Here is a 21,660-nt window from a genome sequence, read left to right as displayed (position 1 = left end):
CTTGCCTGGTTATCCCTCTACCAGAGACCACAAAGTCAGTATATGGAAGTGAAGATTATGAAATTCATGGGTCAAAATTAAAGCAAAAAATTTTACGTATGTAGAACATACATACAAACACTGGAACCAAGATGTATACAATGAAAATATGGGAAAAAATTATGAGGAAAAGTCCTTAGAAAGGGAGACCACATCCTCATGGTAAGTTACTAAATCGACATCAGGCTTCCCCAACCATAATTAAAAGACAAGACCTGTCAACCTAGTCAAATCACAAAACAACTGCACTGAGCTGACAGGGTTTTCTGAAAGATTATATATTCTTTGTACAGCCTATTGTTCTGTGGACAGGCTTTATAATTGGCTTCATTTCAATGTGAGGCATACTAGTGATTAGTAGGCTATTGAATATTACAAAGCAGTCCTCAACAGTGTGCACCTCCTAGCACCACACATAAGAAGCCCTTAGCATACACTAGCTACATGGAAACACAAAGGCAGAGGTCTCAACCAAGAAACTTCCAGTTTCAAAAGTGCCTAACTCAAAAGTACATTTTCTTCAAGTTCAAAATAGGTTACAGATATTTGTGTTTTTCAAGCAAGTAAATAACGGCAGCTGTCTCTTTTCTACCCTCTGAATGACACGCACTCAGTAATTTATTGTTCATACTGGCTTCAGATGAACCTTACAGGAAGAGAACGCAAAGGTACTGGGAAAGTGTCGTTTTCAAACTACCTCAGATAGTGAAGGTTAATGCTAATCAAATCAAGAACTGGTAGGATCTATCCCGTGAAACGCCCTGCAGGTCTCACCTGGTGCTTAGTAAACTCTTGGCTCCATCTCTCTTTTGTCCAAGATGCATTGACTTCTAGGTTTGAATACTCCCCAACCTTGAGATCTGAGTGGGTTCTGACAGCTGAGACTTGTTGAGCAACCTGGTTTGCTGGTCACAAAGATAACATGTAAAAATGAACAATGTGCCCAACTGGTTTTCTGAACAGTTACAAAATTATCAAGTTATACCTAGCCACCAATTTTTTATATGGCTAATTTAAAAATCATGGTTCCAAGATCACTCTCTAAAATCAGAGGATGGGCCCTGTCTCTTCCTGCAGACATCCTCATACCCCGTTTACAGTTGATTTCCTTCATCCTAAGACCTAAGTTCTTTTCAGGCTGAAGGGCACCGACTCTACATCCATCCCTCCTGCTAGCTTCAATGAAACCAGATCAACTCATCAAGAAGTATTGTTCAAATCACACAATTATTCTGAGATTGTCTTTAAAAAAACAAAAAGGGAGGTCATTTTGGGTTCACAGGTTGTGCTTTCACTTTGATATTCCCACATATATGAACATCAGACACTTGGTTTTTCTCAGCAGCTTTAAAGAAGATCCAAGTTTCTAAAAGTGCTGCAGCAACCTGCTTTATGAAGATACCAAGAATGAAAGCAATTTTCACAACTTAGCCGGCTAAGAGCCCCAGAGAAAGTCTCATTAAGAGAAATGCAGAGTCTGAAAAATCAGAGAAATTCTACAGAGAAATAAAATGGTATTTTGGCTAGCAGGACTTCAGTAAGCTCATTACTTGTCAAACTCTCTTTCAAAAATTTAACTTAATACCCACAGAGATAGTCTGTTAAAATATGAAGTCTCATCCAATTTTGTTCTCACATTTGGTAAAAGATGTTTGATTACCAGAGTTGACGAGGAACACGGTCCTTTTTGCATGTGGGTTGAGGTCGCCCCTGATCTGATGGGCCAGCTCTTTGGTGAGCAGGACCGCGATGAACGTCTTCCCTGAGCCGGTATTCAAGCAGACAATGGTGTTATGGTCCAGAGCCGCTTCCAGCAGCTCAACCTGAAACATGGGAAAAGATCATACACTTCTTAACTAGGCACCACATTTAAGAATTGGCTTTTGTTTTAAATGAGAAATTTCTCTGTTTTCTAAAATCTAAATCTGCAGACAACTTTACAAAAAGAAAACAATGTCTTCATATTTACTCAAGAATTACAGGGAAGTAAAATAGCTGTTAGACACAGCTGTGCTGCTATAAACATACATTAATATGGCACTAACAATTACATTTAAGAATTATTTCTGCACATGTTAGTTTTCTAGGACAACACATATAACCGAACCTACACTAGGTATGTTTCTACAGCTCAGGGCTGAACACTTTCAAAACAATCTCCATTCCTATCCAGCTCATTAGGACTGATACATCCAAATGGATATGAAGGAACAGTGTGAATTGGGGGGAATGGGGAAGGACTTGCAAACAGAACCAACACAACAAATCAATTACCCAGCAGATGTTAGAACAGAAAAGAACAATTAAGAACAAAAATGTTTTAAACAAGAAAATTAATCAGAAGAGGGAGGCTTGAAAGGGTAAATGAGTTTTATAAGTTGTGTCAACTCTGTACTAATTTATTCTACTTTAGTGAAAAATGCTCCAGTATTAGTCATTTCATTAGTACCTGGTATTTTCTTGGAGTATAAATGTTATCATGAATTGCTTCTTGTTGCCATGGCAGTCCAAAGAAAGGACCCATTGGTGAGGAAGCAGGGGTCATGAGCTGCAGGCCTGCCATGCTGAGGGGCTGCAAAGCAGGGCTTTTCATTCATCCAGTGTTTCTTTCATTGCATTTTGTTCTAGCACAGCTTACTATAAAAGGGAAAAAGAATACCATTACACAACCATGCAGGGTTAAAACAAAAGAAAGCACAGGAACAAGAGAGACATCAGACTACCACTCCTGACAGTCTTTCCAGTTCTTCCTGTGGTTGGTTTGGTCTCTCTTGAGATCTAAGAGGATGGTTTTAAAAGTCAAGCAGTCTATACACAACCTAGCAATCCTATACCTAGAAGTTTGTCTAAAGAATAAACCAGGCAACTGCACAAATATAAACACATCAATTTGTACTGCTACATTACTAGAAAATAAGAACTAGCCTTTAAACTAGTAGAAAACCATAGTAACTTTAGCTATCTAAAGGTATTAAAGACTCCATCGCTATTTATTGGCAAAGAGCAAAGCCCAGAATAAACCCTTAAAAGACAACATGTACCATATGATGCCTTGTTAAACATATACATGCATGTAAGCATGTAAATATACACATTATATTGTGAAGTACAAACATATAAAAACATCTCTTTGTAAGTTCTCTAACATTATGTTGACAAAATAATGAGTCAACCTACAGGCAGGCACTAAAGATGCAAACACCTGACCTGGTTACATTGTTTTCTTAAAAGGGGTGTTGTGCTTAACTGTCGATCTACACCTGCATAGCTAAAACTATCCTTAGACATTTATATTTAAAATTATACATACCCCTGATACATTAAACGCATGACATTCTCTTCCTTGTCATCTAAGCACTCTCCCATTTCCATATACTCTTTTCCAGAAGTAATTTTCACTATGTAAGCCAGCAAAATAAAAGCTGATCTTTTAAAAATCATATGTGTTTATGTCTGTGCCAGTGTGTGCAACTGTAGCAGCCACAGGCCAACACTTGATGTCATCCTCCAGCACACTCATTTTTTGAGACAGGGACTCTTGCTGAAACGGGAACTCACCATCAGCTACACTGGTGTTATAAAGCACTGTCATCTGAGCATAATGGCCACCATTCTCACCAGAACAGCTGTGACTACTTGTGATTTCCCCAAAGCAGATCTTACTGAGTGCTGGCCTTCCCTCATAGAAGGAGCAGGTGAGGAGGGTCAGTGGATACTTCCAGCTGCACGCCCCTACACCTCCTGCCATCTGCATAGAATCCTGCTCTAATTATGCATGGCCTCGTGGTCTCAGGAGGTCTAGAGTGGAAAATTAACAGAAGAGGAGACCCTATCTATGTAGCTATAAGAAGCTACCATCCATGCTGAGGTGGGAATTTCCAGTGGTGTGTCTGCTTTGCAGTCACTCACTCTCCTCTAAATGACCTCTCACCGATGCTCTGTAAATAAACACAAATAAACTCACAGGTTTCCCCCAAGTTGGACTTTGGTGGAGTTCTATTTTGGTTTGTCACTGGAGCACTGGAATGAAGGGATAGAAATCTCAAACTAGTTGGCATAGTCTGCAGGATCATAATAACTGGCTGGTCACCAATACCCCAGGATCTGTCCATCTCTACCTGTAAGTACCACCTACACACAACCCATCCTACTACCAGTTCAGATTAAAGATAATCATGGTGCCTGGCTTTTTACACAGGTGCTTGGGATCAAAAGAACCAGCTCCTCACGTTCCCACTGCACTATACCCACTGGGCTAACCATCCCCAGGCCAATCTTTCTAAAAGTTTCAACCAGAACAGAAGTCAAGGATGACAAGACTCTAGGGGAAAGCCTATCACTAGCTCCCCTCGATGAGCAGAATTTACTGATCCTGCACTTGGAACATTTACCCCTCTTATGCTCTTACCCCTACTCTACTAATTACAGTAGTGTTCACTATTACTCTGACACCAGAAAAGAATCCAGCTCTTTAGTTTTCTGAAAACCAAACATTTTACTTCCCAGTCTCTTTCATGAGCTACAACACTGCACTCATGTTGCAGAAATCAAGATGGCATAATTCAGTACACAGCCTATTCAAGGTACTGTTGTAAGGAAGCAGCACAGGCACTGAGGATCTTGGAAAAATAGCTTGTCCACACACCAACAAACATTACTATTCTTAATATGCTTTTCAAAGGAAGGACACATGAAAGGGCTGAGAGAGTACTTTTGGAGAAACTATCAGGCAATTACCACCCCACACACACACACACATCACCACCACCCAGCACACACACATCACCACCACCATCATCATTATTGGATCAAAGAAACCATATTCCTCATGGGAGATAACTCACTTTCTACTGGAATCAAAGTCTAACATCCATTCCCTGCACCCCACGTGACACACATAGTTCCCAATTCCACAGCACACAGGACTCAAGAACCTCGCATGGAAGTCAAGTTCACCTAGCTTCTAAAGATCAAGAGGCCACCCTGAAGGCCTACCAACTAAGGCAGCACTTTCCTGGGCCTGCTACCACTCCATGATAGCTGCTTCCCAATCACAGCTGATCTAGGAACCTTGCCCTTAAGCCTGGCCCCACACTTTTTCACTCAGCACATCAAGGCACTGTGGAAAGTTTCAACAAAACTAAGTCCTAGGGAATAGGAATCTAAGAGGAAGGAGAAAAGACAGCAACAATGAAACAGTCAACAGTCTTTTTTCACTTCCAAATACTTTACACATGAGACCAGCAGCTCCCCCGTCTAGAACACTTCTCAGATAAACAACTTTAATAACAATTAATCTAGAAAAATGATCCACAAAGCAAGTAAGTGTGCTCCCACTTTTTAAAGCAGAAGGAAACTATTCTTCAAAACTCAGTATCAAAAAATATAAAAGAAACTATGAAAATACGCCACAGCAGACTACTGAAAGAGACAGACAACAAAACATATTAACTGATCTAGGGAAGATCTGACAGCTTTTCACGACGAAACCGGCTATACTAAAAGAATGTGACAGAACACACACAGTGAACTGACTGTCACAGTCAGCTAGTCTACACGTTCACAGCTCCTATGTCCTGGTGTGGTGAGAACACTAAGAAACCACACTGAGCAGGTTCAACTATACAATGCATACAGTATTACCAACTGTAGCCCACTGGCTATTAGAGCTCTAGAACTTACTCCCCGTAACTGAAATGTTAATGCCCTTCAATCAGCATTTCCTCAATTCTCCCACCCTTTACACTTGTTACCTATGCTCTCACCTTGTCAGAGAACTCTGTTTACTAGACCCACAGAAGAGGGCCTGAAGTATTTGTCTTTCTAAGCCTGGTTTGTTGCACTTAGTGTAATGGTCTCTCTGTATAGTTAGGTTATCACAACTGTCAACATTTCCTTCTTTATCATGATCAATTACTATTCTGGGGGTGGGGGGACGTCTGTGTATCCAATCTTGCTGACAGACACTTAGGCTGCTCCCATATTTTAGCTCCTGTGAATATACTACAATAAACATACCAAACAGACATCTGCATTTAAGAATAAGTTTTAATGTTAATCACATTAATAAAGGAATTACGTAAAAAATATTAATGAAGAGGTCTTTTACACTACAGAAAACAACAGTGTTAAAAGACCCTGAAGGTGGTAACTTGACTACATGTATGTCAGAGGACAGCCATATTCTTAGGAAGGACTCACTAAAGCACTTGTGGACAAAGCATCATGTCTGGAATTAGTCTCAAGCAGTCACTAAGCAGAAGCCATACAGATACAGACAAACTAACAAAGCAAGTAACTAAATGGATAAAACATGTATTTGTTATCCTATTCCAATTCTCGCAACAGCAGTTCTTTATTTTCTGAGTAATATTCCTAGTGTCTTTGGGGGGGGTTGTATATGGGTGTGAGTGTGTGCTCCCATCTGCTGACAGACGCAAGCACAGTTTTAGTACTGTGATTGTTGTGAACAATGATGCAGCAAACATTCAAGTTAAAGTTTTCTATCAGATATCTGACTTCACAAGGGTCCTTTTTGAAAAATTATATTGTAATATAATACAAATAAGCACTTCGTTTCTGTCAGAGACAACAGGTAACTCTGGGACTATCACTCACTAGCCACTTTGTACTTTTTTCCCAAATAAGAGACTGCCTGGCACTGTGTATTCTTAAACATCTGCTCATCAAAGTTGTCAAGGCTGGGTTTCAGACTTTCTTTCTGCCAGTCACCTAGCCCTCAGCCCATGGCACATGCCTCTCTTTGGGCTAGGAAATGGTTCATGCTAATCCAATGACAAAAGGTTTGGGCCTTTCAGTCAGTGACTGAAAAGCAACTCTTCCCCTCAAACATGGTACAAGAAACGCTAGCCCTGTGTGCTGCTGAAATCATCTGACAGCCATAAAAAGATGTACTTCCAACAGAAACAACAAAGAAACTTGGTCCCTGGTAGCATCAATGAGCAGCTCAATCAATCAATCTCAAAGCCCAACATAAAAACATCTCTGCCAAAAACATAAGCCAATAAATTCCCTTACTATTCAAGTTAACGTTGAGTTGAATTTTATGCAACTCTGAACTAATGATAGTGTAAATCACCATTACTGCTTCTACTATAAAAGATCTAGAAAGAAAGAAAAAGAGAAAAGAATAGAAATAAAGGTGGGAGAGAAGAAAAAAGGAGAGTCAGGAACAAACCAAAAAGAAAGCCATCAGACTAGAAACCTCAGGTCCCAGGCCTGTGGCCAGATCACAAGCTAAGATCTTCATACAGTACAACATTCAGAATCCAGCACAACTCAGTGAGAGACCAGGATGACCTCCATCTAAACGCTTCCATGACTTCTAAAGGTTAGCCATTCTCTCCTTATTTATCCTTATGAATATAGTTTAAACTTTCTGCAACCAGTAAATCTTCTTGAAACTGCTAATAGTCATAAACTAAAGTATTCTTCTAAAACTTTAAGGCACTTTTTATTCTTAGCTTTGAAATCTCTACTATTGCTTTAAAATACTTGATTAGACTAACTTTGAGTGCAGGAGCTGTATGTTTCTTTCTGTCCCACTGTCCTAAACCACAGCTGGGACACATTGAACAAACTAAGCAACTCTGTAGAAAACCAAGTCAGCTACTGAGTGGTACAAGCAGCTTTTTTTCTCTGATTTTTAGAACACAACCATTTTACATACACGCACAGACACAGCCTCACCCTCACTTTGTTCTTCCTGGAATATTGGCTCTCTCAGAACAAGATATGGGTTCCATTTTTCTGTATATATTAAATCTGCTGTTCTCATGTTTCATGTGTGTGTATGTATGTGTATAGAAATGAGCCAGATTCATGAATGGCCACACAACAATGTAAAGGACACAATCATGGGCAAGTCAATGTATTTTTATTAGTTTGGAAATAAATAAACTGCTACCATCCCTGATGGTGGAGGATAGAATTTTACAAGGAGATGGAAGATTGAAATTGAACCCTTCCAATTATATTTTCCATAAGGTCATAATATTTAAATTAATTTTTATTCATTTTATGTACAGTGGCTGGCCACAGTAAAACACTTTCTATTTAAGGAAAGCAAACCCAAGATTAAAACATCAATAGGTAACTTAATCATATAATAACCTATAATTTTGCCAATTTTTACTTTCTTTAGCATGTTTTAGTCGAGTTTTTAAAAAACTTAGCCGTAAGTGAAAGGCTGAGAATCTGATGGTATATAAGAGTTCAAGTCTCATGGATAAATCACATTAACTTCTTTGGAAGAACCAAAAGATTAACTACAAGTGACTATTTTCAATTACAGGTTTTAAATTTTTTGTCAAATAATCTACCCGTGTGACAATGGAAAGCTGTATGCCAGCACTGGTAGGTTATACACTTAACAGTATTTAGTGAGACTGGGGTATAATGCGGGACAGGGCACTTACCTAATACAAAGCAAGGCTTTGATTCAATACCCAACACCACAAGAACAAAAGCCAAACAAACATAAAGAACAACGTAATAAAACACAAAAATAAGCCCTTGTCCTCTTTCCACAGACAACAACCCAGCTTTACCGTTTTAATGTCTGCGACCTCTGTGTTGCTGCTGTCTGAACTGCATTCTGACATTGTGAGAGTTTATTGGAAAACCACAGCATGCCCAAGCTTCTGCTCTAAAACAAAGGTAGAAACAGTCAAGAATAAGATTCCTGTAAATGGAGGGCACACACCAGAGTCCCACTCAGATAAGGAGCTGAATAACAGGCCATTAGTTTGTATCAACTTTTAAACAAAAGACATTTGGGATATCTTATGTCAAAACTTCTTCTAAAACAAAGAATAGAGTGAGTGGCAACAAAGGCAAGCCTGACCTACTGAGAGAAAAACTACGGCCAAACTCCAGGAAAGATTTCAAAATATATGTGACTCAAACATTAAAGATTACGCTTTACATATTACAAAGAAACAAAAAAAATGATGCATTTACTTCCTAGGTTCCCATTTACAAAAAACAAATAAAGATCATCAGAAGAGGTACGTGGCTGAGAAATCAAAATAGCTCTAGTAAGTCTTTAGTGTGTGCATGAAATCCAACTCCAATTTAACAAGTGAAATTAAAAACAAGCTCTAAGGACGGTTAAATCTGTTCTATCCACTTTTCATCAAATTGGTTTATATATAAGACAATTCAAGACTAGAATTGACAATGCTAGGGTTGGGAAGAAATTTAAATCTGGAGATGCCTTTCCTAAATGATTATTATGATTCAAAAACAATGAGGAATTGATATGAAAACCTTAACACAATCAACAAACACTGATCTTAGTTATGACACTGGGCTTGAGCTCGCTAGCTTATACCATCTACACTACCATCATGCAGGTAAACCCTCATTTTGTACACTTTTTTTTTTTTGCTAGCTAGCTGTTAATAAATCAGACTAGGACGGCCTTAACACTACATTAATAGATATATATTTACCTCGAAATGCTGACTCTAAGTTCTTTCAGAGTTTCCAAGTCTGTATTTATGCATACCCTAGGTAACCTAAAAGCAATCAGAGACAGTATTTTAGAAGAGCAACTCATTAAAAAAAGGTTAAGAAATTAACTATTTAACAAATTAGCTACATTATATTTAATATCAGAATAAAATCCTTTATAAATTTGCTAAAAGACAAGAAAACAGTACACGACTGAAATATCTGCCTGTTAAAATCCGTATTACATTCTAATACAACTGTAAAAAAGAAGCAAGTTTGTTATGCAATCCAGTTAGATACAAGGGAAAGCTCTTGGCACAGCACAACAAACTTCTCTAATAAAATCTGCCCGTGAGCCTACTAAATGAACACTATGACAAACCTACAGTACCGCAAGTCTTTCTACCTCCCAGCATATCTGTCTCCTAAGATTACCTCATCCTTCACTGGATTTTTAGTCACATTATATATGCCACCCAGTAAGATGCAAAAACCATGCATAGCAACATGGGTGGTAGGAACACAGTTCATGAACAAAGCTGTATGAACAACTTCTGAGACCCTGTGAGAAAACTCCAAGTAAACAAGAGTCTTCTAATCTCTGTATCTCTGTTCCTCCATAATATGGGTTGTTCTTGGATGTGCTTTCATGCCTCTCCCAGGTACACAGGCTAGGAATGAGTTCATTTTAGATTATTCATTACAACTGGCTATTGCTATTTGTTTAGATGCCTCTATGGGAAAGAACATGTTTTGCTACCTGTGGCTTGACCTTGTGAACACCTTACTCATGTGACTATTCTTAACTCTCAGAGTATAAACTGTCTGATACTCTGAATAAAGTTTGCTATCACATGAAAACAGTCCTCATTTATTGGCTCCATTCTCCCAGATCCTACTGCCTCTAGAAGGTGGTAAATAATGTTTCAGACCTGCCTGTTTCCAGCAATGCTCTAACCAAAAATCAGCGAGTACAAGATTATGTTTCTCTAGTTACATCATCACTAGGCAATCTATATACACACAGAAAGCCCATCTGGCAAGTACAGGATAGTGACTTATGTTGATAATAAAAAGTTAAGTTGCTATCTAATTTTAATTGCTGATAATATATTACAAATCTCCAAAATCCTGTTTCACAAGTCTTTAAGATAAGCTCTAAATGATACTAGGCTTTAAAATAAACCAAAAACTCCCATTAGCAACCACCTCAGCAGTGGGCGCAGTTAGAGACAGACAGCTCTTCCATTCCTAGTATGAATTTTCAAGGTAAGCTAACAGAATCTCAGAGATTCTGTCACTACTAACTTTATAGATTTATGTCCCACTCATCCTACTCTTGAGCTCCTAATATACAACTTCCATAAAGCCCCTGGTAAGCAAGAGGGGGTCTCAGCATGAACATTACAGCATTGACATTCAGTCAAACTTGTTAACCCTGAAAAGTTCCTGGCAACAGAGGTGCTATGGGGATCCAAACACCTACAGCAAGCTAGCCTAGACAACGGCACCAGCTCGTGAGCCCAAGTGACATCTTGAGATGTTCACCTGGCATGGGGTAAAGAGAATTACACCTTAAAAAAAAATACTAAAATAAGAAGAAACCCCTTTTCCTTTGTTTTTCAGCATTCTCTTATCCTTCCCCTTCAGTGTGCAGAAACTCAAGCCTCTAGTTCCCTAACTATAGAAAGTTACCTCCAGAGCCTAAACGACATCTCTGAAATAGTACAAGGTAGAGAACAACTAGATTCCTGGGAAGAGATAGGCCTAACTTGTCACCTGACTCCAAATTATAAAACTGACCTCTCATCATCAAGCCAGAATACTAGAAAGTTCATCTCTAAAGAAAGGTCTTCAACCTGTGGCCAGTCATTGACCGCAGGACCTAAAACAGATATCAGCTATACTGTGCCAGACATAAGACATACAGCAAGAAGCCAGAGTCTTGTTTCTCATAGTACGGCTTAGTATATATATAGTCTCTTCTTCCTTTTCTATTGGTCACATAGGTTCTGTTATATAGTACCTGTTCTCAACTCCAACAGAAGTTTCCCACACACACAAAAAAAATGCTGTCTGCCTTGTAACAAACGAAGTTTGCTCATAGAAGTCGCCACTGCCCATGCCTTGCTTACAGATTCTGAGCTACCACAGCATCAGTTCTTAAGACTCCTTGCTTCCAGTTTCTGGGTTTGGGTTTATAGACACCACTTAAGTACATAAAGATCAAAGTTCTTCCTGTCTTCAGAGTTGGCCTTGATGTGCTCCAGTCTACTTTAATGTTGCTCAATAATGAAACTGTTTCCTTTTTCTTCTAGCTCTGTGCAGAGAATTTCTGTTCTGTTTCTCCAACATGGCTTTAAAATATTTTAAACACAGTCCAATTCTCAAAAACAATTCATGCCAAATAGTAAATTTCATTTCTTGGAACTTAAGGACTCAAGAAACCCTAAAACATGTTCCTCAACAGCACAGAGAAAGAAAGTTTAAAAATAAGATGGAACTACTAAAGTAGGCCAACACTTGCTCTATTACAAAGGAACTCACACATCCAATGGTCAGTATTGGTTAAAACCCCTCCTAAATCCCTTCCTTCCTCTTCTAAGTTAGTCAGGACAATGTCTCAGCTGTCCTTGGAAGGCCCATGTCAAATAGAGGCTCTGGCCTCTTCACACTAATAGAGTCAGCCAGCAGGCACCATGAATATGAATGATGTAGAAAGTAGTCTTTCTCTTTTTTTGGTATCCAAATCCGCAAGAGACACATCAGATAGGTCAAAGTGTATGCATATCAAGCCCCAATATCCCTCGAAAACTGTTTCCTGGCCCAAAAAGCAAGAACATGTATTAGGATGAAATAAGATTTTAAGCTTGGTAAAGCAAACACAGGAACTATACTTCTTAACCTAAATTTTTAAAGAATTCTTAAACACTTAAAATATAATTAAGATTCCATACAGAAAATACAACCTTGTGTGCAGCATAAAGCACAAGATTTTACATAGTATTTTCAGGCAGATTAATCTCAAGAAAACACAAACTCACAAAGGAGATAAATATATACCACCTTTAAACATGCCACTGTGACCCCAAGATTATTTTGAGTTCAAGGCATTAAGAAGCAACAGATTCAGGAAAAGGTCTCTCTTTCCCCTTTCTACCAAAAACTAAGGTATAAATCCCTCCAGTCTGTTCCAAAGGGAAGAACTCAAGTCCTATAACTAACAGACAGAGATGGCCCCATTGATAGTCTGGACGATCAAACTTTACCAAACAACCGTTAGCTTTCACTAGTTCCTTCTAGATACTTCTAGACACCTTCTACAGTTTTCCAGCCCTAAAGGCCCAAGCCTCCGTTCCTGCTATTTCACACTTTATCACACTTAGCTATGACTGTAAATAAATCAGGCTGGCCGGCTAGTGAGCTCTGGTGAGTTCTCTGTCTCTGCTCTCTTTAGCTTGGCGCTTACATGCAGGCACGGGCACACCCAGCTCTTCTGTGGTTGCTGGGGATCAGAACTCAGGTCCTCATGCAGGGCCAGTAAGGGTTCTTACCCAAGAGCCTGATCCCATTCAGTTTTTTATTTATTGCTTAGTTTTTTTCTTCTTTATTTTCATTTTATGTGTATTGTGTTTTCTTGAATGTAGTCACTCCATCTTCACAGCAGGCACATTGACTGCCAATGATGTAGAAAGCAATCCTTTTATTTGGGGGCAAAGCATTCTTTGGAGTTTCACTTTGTGTGGGGGTGGGTGGATGGGGTGGGAGGGTGTGGGGGTGGATGTGTGTGAGAAAGAAACCAGGTGGCCCTAAAAATAATAGTATCAACACCATTTTTAAGATTTTCCCCCTAAAACTCTGCTCTTTGTCAGATTATCTGAAGACTCCAACTACCAAATCTAAGAGAGTAGAAGTAAAGTTTCCTCCTCTCTATTCCCAACTACCCAGTCATCATCAACATGATGATGAAAATCAGACAAATTAGGAAAATGGTACATAATAGGAAATAAAATTAAGCAGTTTTGTACCTACTAGTTCTCTAACCAAATCGGAAAGCTCCTGGTCAGTCCAGTGAGGGACCTTGTGGGCTGGGCTGGAGAGATAGCTCAGACGGCTCAGCACTGGCTGTTCTTCCAGAGGACCCAGGTTCAATTCCCAGCAACCACGTGGCAGCTCACAGTTGTTTGTAACTCCAGTTTCTGATGGCCTTTTCTGACCTCCATGGGCACTGCATGCATGTGATGCACAGACATACATGCACACAAAACACAATACACATAAAATAAAAATAAAGAAAAAAAGTAATAAATTAAAAACTAAATGGGGTCAGGGAGATGGCTCCTGGGTAAGAACCCTTGCTGGCCCTGCATGAGGACCTGAGTTCTGATCCCCAGCAACCACAGAAGAGCTGGATGTGGCCATGTCTACATGTAAGCACCAAGCTAAAGGCGGCAGAGACAGACAGCTCACCAGAACTCACTGGCCAACCAGCTTGTCAAGACAAGATGTGCTCCTGAGCTCCTGGTTCACTGAGAGACCCTGTTTTAAAGGGACAAGGCAGAGAGAGACAGAATAGGACACTGGACATCATCTTTTGGTGTCTGCACTTGCACACCCATGCCCACAGTCATACACACAGAAAAAGAAACAATGGCAATCAAATGGGTAAGTTTTAAAATTTTAAAATATAAGATAAAATAAAAAATAGGGGATACCCAAAATAACCACAGTATGTAAGATAAATACATAAAGGATGTATCAACTATTTTTAGTGACTCTATATTATAGTAAGACAAACCTCAAACTAAAAACTGAAATATTAAGGAGGAAAAAAATGGATGATGAGTGCCAGAATTCAAACACCACTCTCTTTAGACTGCTAAAAAGAGCACAGGACAGATGGTGACATTTCTACTTTTACTTGCCATAGCTATAATTATTAAAAAAAAAAAAAAAAAAAAACCTGAGTGTGGTCTGCTACACCTTTGCTATCCCTAATGGCCCATCCCTCAGCTATATGTCTCAGAACAAGAGCAAATGAGAAAATATTTTGGCAAACTATGGCTTGGTTTTCAAGAGGTAACCTAGTACACCCATTGAGAAGGAGGACAGATAACAGACATGATGGAGGAAGGTCATTGGCTAATAAAGGCACTGCCCTGGCCCATTTTATTGGTTAGAGGATAGGTGGGAGGAGTAGACAGAACAGAACGCTGGGAGGAAGAGGAAGTGAGGTCAGAGACTCCACCGCTCTGCTCTCGGGAGCAGACGCCTCAGGGAGACGCCATACTCCCAGCTCCCAGGCAGACACACGCCATGAAGCTCGACCCAGGATGGACTAGGCTAGAATCTTCCCGGTAAGACCGGTGCTCACCGATTATTAGAGATGGGTTGATCGGGATATCAGAATTAGCCAGTAAGGGCTAGGGCAGAAGGGCCAAGCAGTGATTAAATGAATACAGTGTCCGTGTAATTATTTCGGGGCATAAGCTAGCCGCCAAGCAGGCAGCCGGGGTGCTGGGGACGCAGCCCCGCTGCCCTTATTACTATACAGACAAAAATGTGTATGTCATGACGTGAAATGAAAATGCACTTTTTAATTACAGTTTACCACTAAGACCTATGTGGCTGTTAGTTAAACCTAGAGAAAGGAAAGGGATGGAGAGGAGGAGATGTCACTAAGCCTGAAGACTGACTACTACTGCCACATGTGATGGCCTTGTTTACATTTGCAATTCCACTATAATTTGGGTTCTGGAGTTTTTCTAAATTTGTAATATAAATGATCTTTGTTGTTATCATTATAGTAGTGGTGGTGTTGGTTTTGTTTACTTTTTTGATACATGATTTTATGTAGAACAGGCTGGCCTCAAAGCCCCTATGTAACCAAGGATAACCCTGAACTGACTGATCCTCCTGCATCCACTTCCCAAAAGGTGTGGACCACCAGGCCTGGCTCTGCTTAGATTTTCATTATATTGTCCCAAATGAAGTTTAACATAAGTAAAATGTCATTTTTAACACGTTCAACGCAGCAAAACTGTCCATGTGAAAGTATCCCTATGCTCCAGCCAACTGTCTGATTCTTTGGAATCCATCTCAGAAAATGACACTGTGGCCCCAGAAGAACACAGACACCCACCATATCTTTCCAATAGCCATAATGACAGCTACTCTGCAGTTTTGTTTTGAAAGGTAAATATTTAACACACTACGAGCTTTCAAGGTAAGTTTCAGGCTTGCACTTGATTCTCCATACCTTGCTTTCAACACTGTGTAACAAATGCTATGGTTTTATCTGGTCCATGTCTATCTTCTACCAATCTATAACACCAAAAGATATCTATGCGTAGGAAGAACTGCTTAAGTATGTGCGGGCGCGCGCACACACACACACACACGGGCACAGATAGAGTTGTTTTTATATTAGTTGAACAGCCTTTTTTTTTTTTAGATGAAAAAGGGGTGAAACGTAGTGATATTTTGTTTGTGTTTTAACAAATACAGTTTGCCTGAGGATCAGAATGCTAGAGGCCCGGGAGTGGTGGCACACACCTTCAGTCCCAGGACTTGGGAGACACAGGCAGAGCCACAGTGAGTGCAAGGCCACTCTAGGCTGCACAAGGTTGAATCTGTCTAAAAGAGAAACAGAGCTCACACAAAAGTGATCCCAGCACTTGGGATCCCAGAACTGAGGAGGTGAAGACAGGAGTAATATGGCTGGGTGGAGAGAGGACTATAAGGCAGAAGAGACAAGAACAGGAGACAGTCTGAGGAAAGGATCTTTGGTCTGAGCATTGGTAGGGGTAAAAAAAGGTCTCTCTAGTGACTGGCTGCACTGCTTCTCCGATCCTTCAGTTTTCACCTCCTAATATCTGACTCCGAGTTTTATTTAGTAAGACCAATTAGAATTCGTGCTACACTCAAGATCTCTGAAGAGAAAAAGAACTCATCCTCGCTTACTATTAGCTACCCTGTCCATGACTTAATTTGTTCACCTAGTAACCTACTGTAATTCCAAATTACGTCTGAAATGCAGGAAAACAATATTCATAATCCACTATCACTTTTTAATTCTGAGAATAAACTACAGCTCTTCCAAACAGCTGATCCAAAGGCTCAGCAAGCAGCACTGGAAAGGCTGGGGCAGGACTCCATGTTCAAGGCCAGCATGAGGACATAAGGAGATCTTGTCTTTTTAAACACACACACATAAAGCCCCAACTTTTTTACTCTAACCTTCAATTCACATCTATTAAGATAAAGCAGCCTTTTGTAGTTAAAATACAAAACTCAGTTTAGATATCTTCTATTCCCATAAACTTTAAATCTGAATTATTTCAAAGGTTAACACCTCCATCCTTGACACGCCAAGCCCATGGAATGACTAGAATGGAACTGTCAGAGCTACAGAATGTCAATCTGTACAGTAATTAAGGTGACATCATCCAACTACAATCATTCTCATCTGCCTTAAGTAACTGCTAACCACTCGAAATTCTCTTCTATGTTAATAAAAGATGATCTAGGTCTATCCTTGAAGACAGTGGGATAATGACATGTAACTCATGAAGCTTTCCTACCTAAAGTACAAGGCCTGAATCCAACTACCAGCAGGAAACAAAACCAAATCTGATATTCATTTCACAAAACTGTCAGTATCAGGAAAAAGCTGAGAACCTTCCAGATTAAGAGAAGAAACAGGACAACTACATAAAATGCACAATCCTGAAATGAATCTACACAATACCTGTAACGCTATTTCATTTGTATTTTAATAGATGGAAGCATGCCTGGAGCTCAGAAAAGCAAAACTGTCAGCCACTGGCTCTTATCTCTACCTCAATCCAAAATGGCGATACTGCCTCCAGGAATCCTCAGAATATAACATATTATAAATGTATAAAGATATGAAGAATATAAATTATATAAAGAGAAAAAATGTCTACCAGATACAATTGAAACTTCTAATAAACACCAAAGGAAACCAGTTCAGCAAAGCTTTAGGCATCCTAATGGAGAGAGGCTGGAAGCCAGAGCCTATCTTAATAAAAAAAATTACCCTCAAGAGCCAAAGTGTTAGGAAGCCCCAGTCTGCTCGGAAAACAGCAACACCAACTCTGCTCCGCACTGCATACACACTTGAGGTTCCCATCACTTCTATCACCAGAAACTTGTCTTGTTCTTAATATTCTCACAATTATGATTAGCCTGACATTAGCTGACTTTATTATATGTAACAAGCACACATAAAGATTTAGAATTTGAGATTTTTAATCCCCTCTTAATATTCAGTTTTACAGTAAACCACCGTAAGAAATGGGCAGCATCAACACAGTGGCAGGTGTCATAAAGTATGAGCATGACCATGGACAGGCTTCTCAATGCACTGTGCATTGTTTGCTATAATAGAGTGTAGCAAAGCTAGGAGTCTGTCAGATTCTCAGTCAGCAACACCAAGCTGCACTAGAGGAGACAGAACTCCTGTTTCTAAGATGCTGCCACCCCACCCAAGGCTTTCTCTAGTGTTCAACCCTTACTCCCAAAGCCTCCATCCTGCACGCTCTGCTCAGAAGGTCTTGGTTCTATCATCCCCATGCTTTCAGTCACCAGCTGTAAAGTTTGGCAAAGGTATCTACCCAGATCTTATTTTTAATGTAAATGACTCAGTCTGAAATGGAGAAGTACATAGATTATGGGGTGTTTGAGAGATTATTGATTGTAAGGTACCTGAAGGATCTAGTATACTTGATCATTATGAGAAAAACAAAAACAAAACATGGCAGTACAGGCTGACTTGCCCTTAATGACAAACCAAGTTATAGAAGTAAAGCCAACTTCTTTTTTTTTTTTTTTTTTTTTAGTATGGACGAACATTTTATTCAGTGTTCTCTACAAGGTGAGGGGGCTTAAGACCTTTGGGGTTGGATGATAGATGGTTGGGAGGTAGCCTTTTTTTTAATTTATTTATTTATTAAGGATTTCTGCCTCCTCCCGGCCACCGCCTCCCATTTCCCTCCCCCCCCCCCCCCCATCAAGTCCCTCTCCCTCATCAGCTCGAAGAGCAATCAGGGTTCCCTGACCTGTAGGAAGTCCAAGGACCGCCCACCTCCATCCAGGTTTAGTAAGGTGAGCATCCAAACTGCCTAGGCTCCCACAAAGCCAGTACGTGTAGTAGGATCAAAAACCCATTGCCATTGTTCTTGAGTTCCTAGTAGTCCTCATTGTCCGCTATGTTCAGCAAGTCCGGTTTTATCCCATGCTTTTTCAGACCCAGGCCAGCTGGCCTTGGTGAGTTCCCAATAGAACATCCCCATTTGTCTCAGTGTGTAGGTGTACCCCTCGCGGTCCTGAGTTCCTTGCTCGTGCTTCCTCTCCTTCTGCTCCTGATTTGGACCTTGAGATTTCTGTCCGGTGCTCCAATGTGGGTCTCTGTCTCTGTCTCCTTTCATCGCCTGATGAAGGTTAATATTCAGGAGGATGCCTATATGTTTGTCTTTGGATTCAACTTCTTATTTAGCTTCTCTAGGATGGTGAATTATAAGCTCAATGTCCTTTATTTATGTAAAGCCAACTTCTATAGAACAACTATAACAGAATGTGAGCCTTGGTGTTCAGAGGCAGAATCTTACTATATAGCCCCAGGCTGGCTTTGACTTCAGGATTCTACTGCCTCCCAAGGGCTGGAATTTCAGGTATGTGCTGCTGTCAGCTCAGCTTGGCCGTGGTATTTCTTTGTTAGTGTTTTGTTTTGTTTTGTTTTGAGACAAGGTTTCTCCGTGTAGCCTTAATTGTCTTGGAACTAGCTCTGCAGACCAGGCTAGCTACGAATTCACAGAGATTTACCTGCCTCTGCCTCCAAAGCGCTGGGACTGAAGGCGTGAGATACCACTGTCCGGCTGACCATAGGTTTTAAAATCATGTCTTACGTTTCTACTATCAGTTAAGTTTCAAACATATCTGTCCTGAGGTTATCCAGAATTTTGTCCCTGTATTAGCCCAGTACTTGTTTATGAGTAGCCATAGCCTAACTCAAATGTCTATAAAAGGATGGGCTTGCCTGCATCTCCTATTATTTTATATAAAATTATGGATATAGATGTATATTTGGGGGGATGAGTCATAAATTCCATGAAACCAGAGGTGTAAAAGTCAAAGAACGACTAGTCTACATCAGGTCTAACAACACATAGAAAAGCTTGTGCCAGCTTAAAGTACTATCTCAGGGTAGCACACTTATTCACACATAACAGGTGAAGAAGGGCATGTGAGGCTGTCACAGAACTAGCTAACCAGTGCGGATGAGCCCTGTAGAAAACTGTCTATGCGGCAAGGCCCTGTTGCTGAAGACAACAACTACACAACTGGAGAAGTCAAGCTGGTGCCTATACAGAGCTCTCATCCCTATGTGTTAGCATGCTAGCATCTTTGGGTCAGGAAGGTTCTGTGTACTATCAAAGGAGAAATGTAAACAAACCCTTTGATATACAAATGGTACTTCCCTGCAAAATATGTTGATACAATAGTTACAAGAAGCTTGTGGGAGTAACCAACTAATGTCTGATTTGATGTAAGGGCTACTCCACGAGCTAGCAGACATTGCTTGGGTAACCAAGAACCTGAGACTAGATAAGCCAGGGACAAAATATAAAACCAAATACTACTGTTCTACTAAAAGAGCATATCAATAAATGACTCCTAATGACATTCTGCTATACTTATAGATCACTGCCTTGCTCATCCATCATTAGAAAAGCTTCCTCCTGAAGCAGATGGGAACAAATATAGAGACCTAGACAATAAGCAAAGAGTAGAAGAGAGACCTTGGAACACTCAGCCTTAAACAGGACATTTCCCTCAAATCCCTCCCCTCAGGGCTGGGAATCCTTTGGAAGAAAAGGCAAGAGTATAAGAGCCAGAGGGGACGGAGGACACCAAGGAAGCAAGGCCTTCTAAATCATATAAACTCACAGAGACTGAGGCAGCATGCACAGGGCCTTCACAGGTCTGCACCACATGGGGTCTGAAAGCTGAAGTAGACGCACACCACCATCCCAAACCCAGAAGCTATCTCAACAGATAACCACTTGCAAAAGACAGCCACTTTTCTCCAAGGGAGTCTTAGGGGAGAAACAAACTAGTCTTTAGGGAAGCTGCATATCCAGAAACAGATAGCCAACACAAAATGAACTCAAGGGTATTTTTGAAAGTTCCTTGTCTCATAATGTGCCAGGACTTTAAAAAAAAAAAAGTTTATCTTTTAAAATTTTTATTCTCTCTTCTTACCCTACAGATCTCAGTTCAGTGGTTTTTTTGTTTGTTTGTTTTTGTGGAATTCCTAAGTGTGAACAAGTGGGTCTCAGTGTCCTTTCTTGTACTTTCTCCTGGGCTCTTTTCCTTTTGTTTTGTCCTATTCCAAATTGTTAGTTTTTGTTTTAGCTTATTATGTTATATTTTATTATTATCCCTTAGAAACCTGTTTGTTCTATAATGAGAGACAAAAAGGGCTCAATCTGGATGGGAGGGAAGATCAAGAGGAACTGGGAGAAGTAGAGGGAGGGGAAATAGTAGTCAAAACATATTATGTGAGGGAAAAATCCATTTTCAATAAAAGGGGGAAAAGAAAATATGCATACACACACACACACACACACACTTGTCATTCTCTTCCTCCAATTCCTCCCATGCTCCCTACTCCTACTCAAATTGAAAGTTTTCCTTTGACTATTACTGATTAATTATATACGCACATAAATACATAAGTACACAAAAAAGAAAAGAAAATCATCTATGAAAATGCTGTGCACAAGCCCTCTTTTTCGGACTATTTCCACTATAAAACTGGATATGGCAGTGCGCTGGTGGCGCACGCCTTTAATCCCAGCATTAGGGAGGCGGAGGCAGAGGCAGGTGGATCTCTGTGAGTTCGAGGCCAGCCTGGTCTACAAGAGCTAGTTCCAAGACAGGCTCCAAAGCCACAGAGAAACCCTGTCTCGAAACACACATACACACACACAAACAAACAAACAAACAAAAACTGGATATGTATTACAATATTAGTAACATGGGAGTCATGGCATAATCTTTTATAATCCCTAAGAGAATTTTTTTTTTAGTTTTGTTTTCCGAGACACAAGCAGAGAA

At 40.1% G+C, this 21,660-nt stretch overlaps 1 protein-coding gene across 3 annotated transcripts in view; it reads right to left on the bottom strand.

The window, feature by feature from the left end:
* Dicer1 (dicer 1, ribonuclease III) overlaps positions 1–21,660 on the bottom strand; it is a 69,114-nt gene that overhangs the window by 43,228 nt on the left and 4,226 nt on the right. For 2 of the 3 annotated variants that reach the window (XM_041633153.1, XM_041633151.1), the window contains exons 2-6: positions 9,516–9,581; positions 8,610–8,707; positions 2,489–2,676; positions 1,700–1,862; positions 814–944 (exon numbers count right to left, since the gene is read on the bottom strand). In XM_041633153.1, the coding sequence (XP_041489087.1) occupies positions 814–944; positions 1,700–1,862; positions 2,489–2,632 (438 nt within the window). In that variant the 5' untranslated portion in view covers positions 2,633–2,676; positions 8,610–8,707; positions 9,516–9,581. The remainder of the gene's footprint in view (positions 1–813; positions 945–1,699; positions 1,863–2,488; positions 2,677–8,609; positions 8,708–9,515; positions 9,582–21,660) is intronic. The other variant, XM_041633152.1, reaches the window with a different exon arrangement.

The sequence above is a fragment of the Microtus oregoni genome, unplaced genomic scaffold (assembly GCF_018167655.1).
Source record: "Microtus oregoni isolate MIOR12 unplaced genomic scaffold, Mior012 000043F_ref0000047, whole genome shotgun sequence".
Classification (NCBI taxonomy): domain Eukaryota; kingdom Metazoa; phylum Chordata; class Mammalia; order Rodentia; family Cricetidae; genus Microtus; species Microtus oregoni.
The sequence above is the reverse complement of the archived record's forward strand: the minus strand, read 5'-3'. Positions and strand labels throughout refer to the sequence as shown.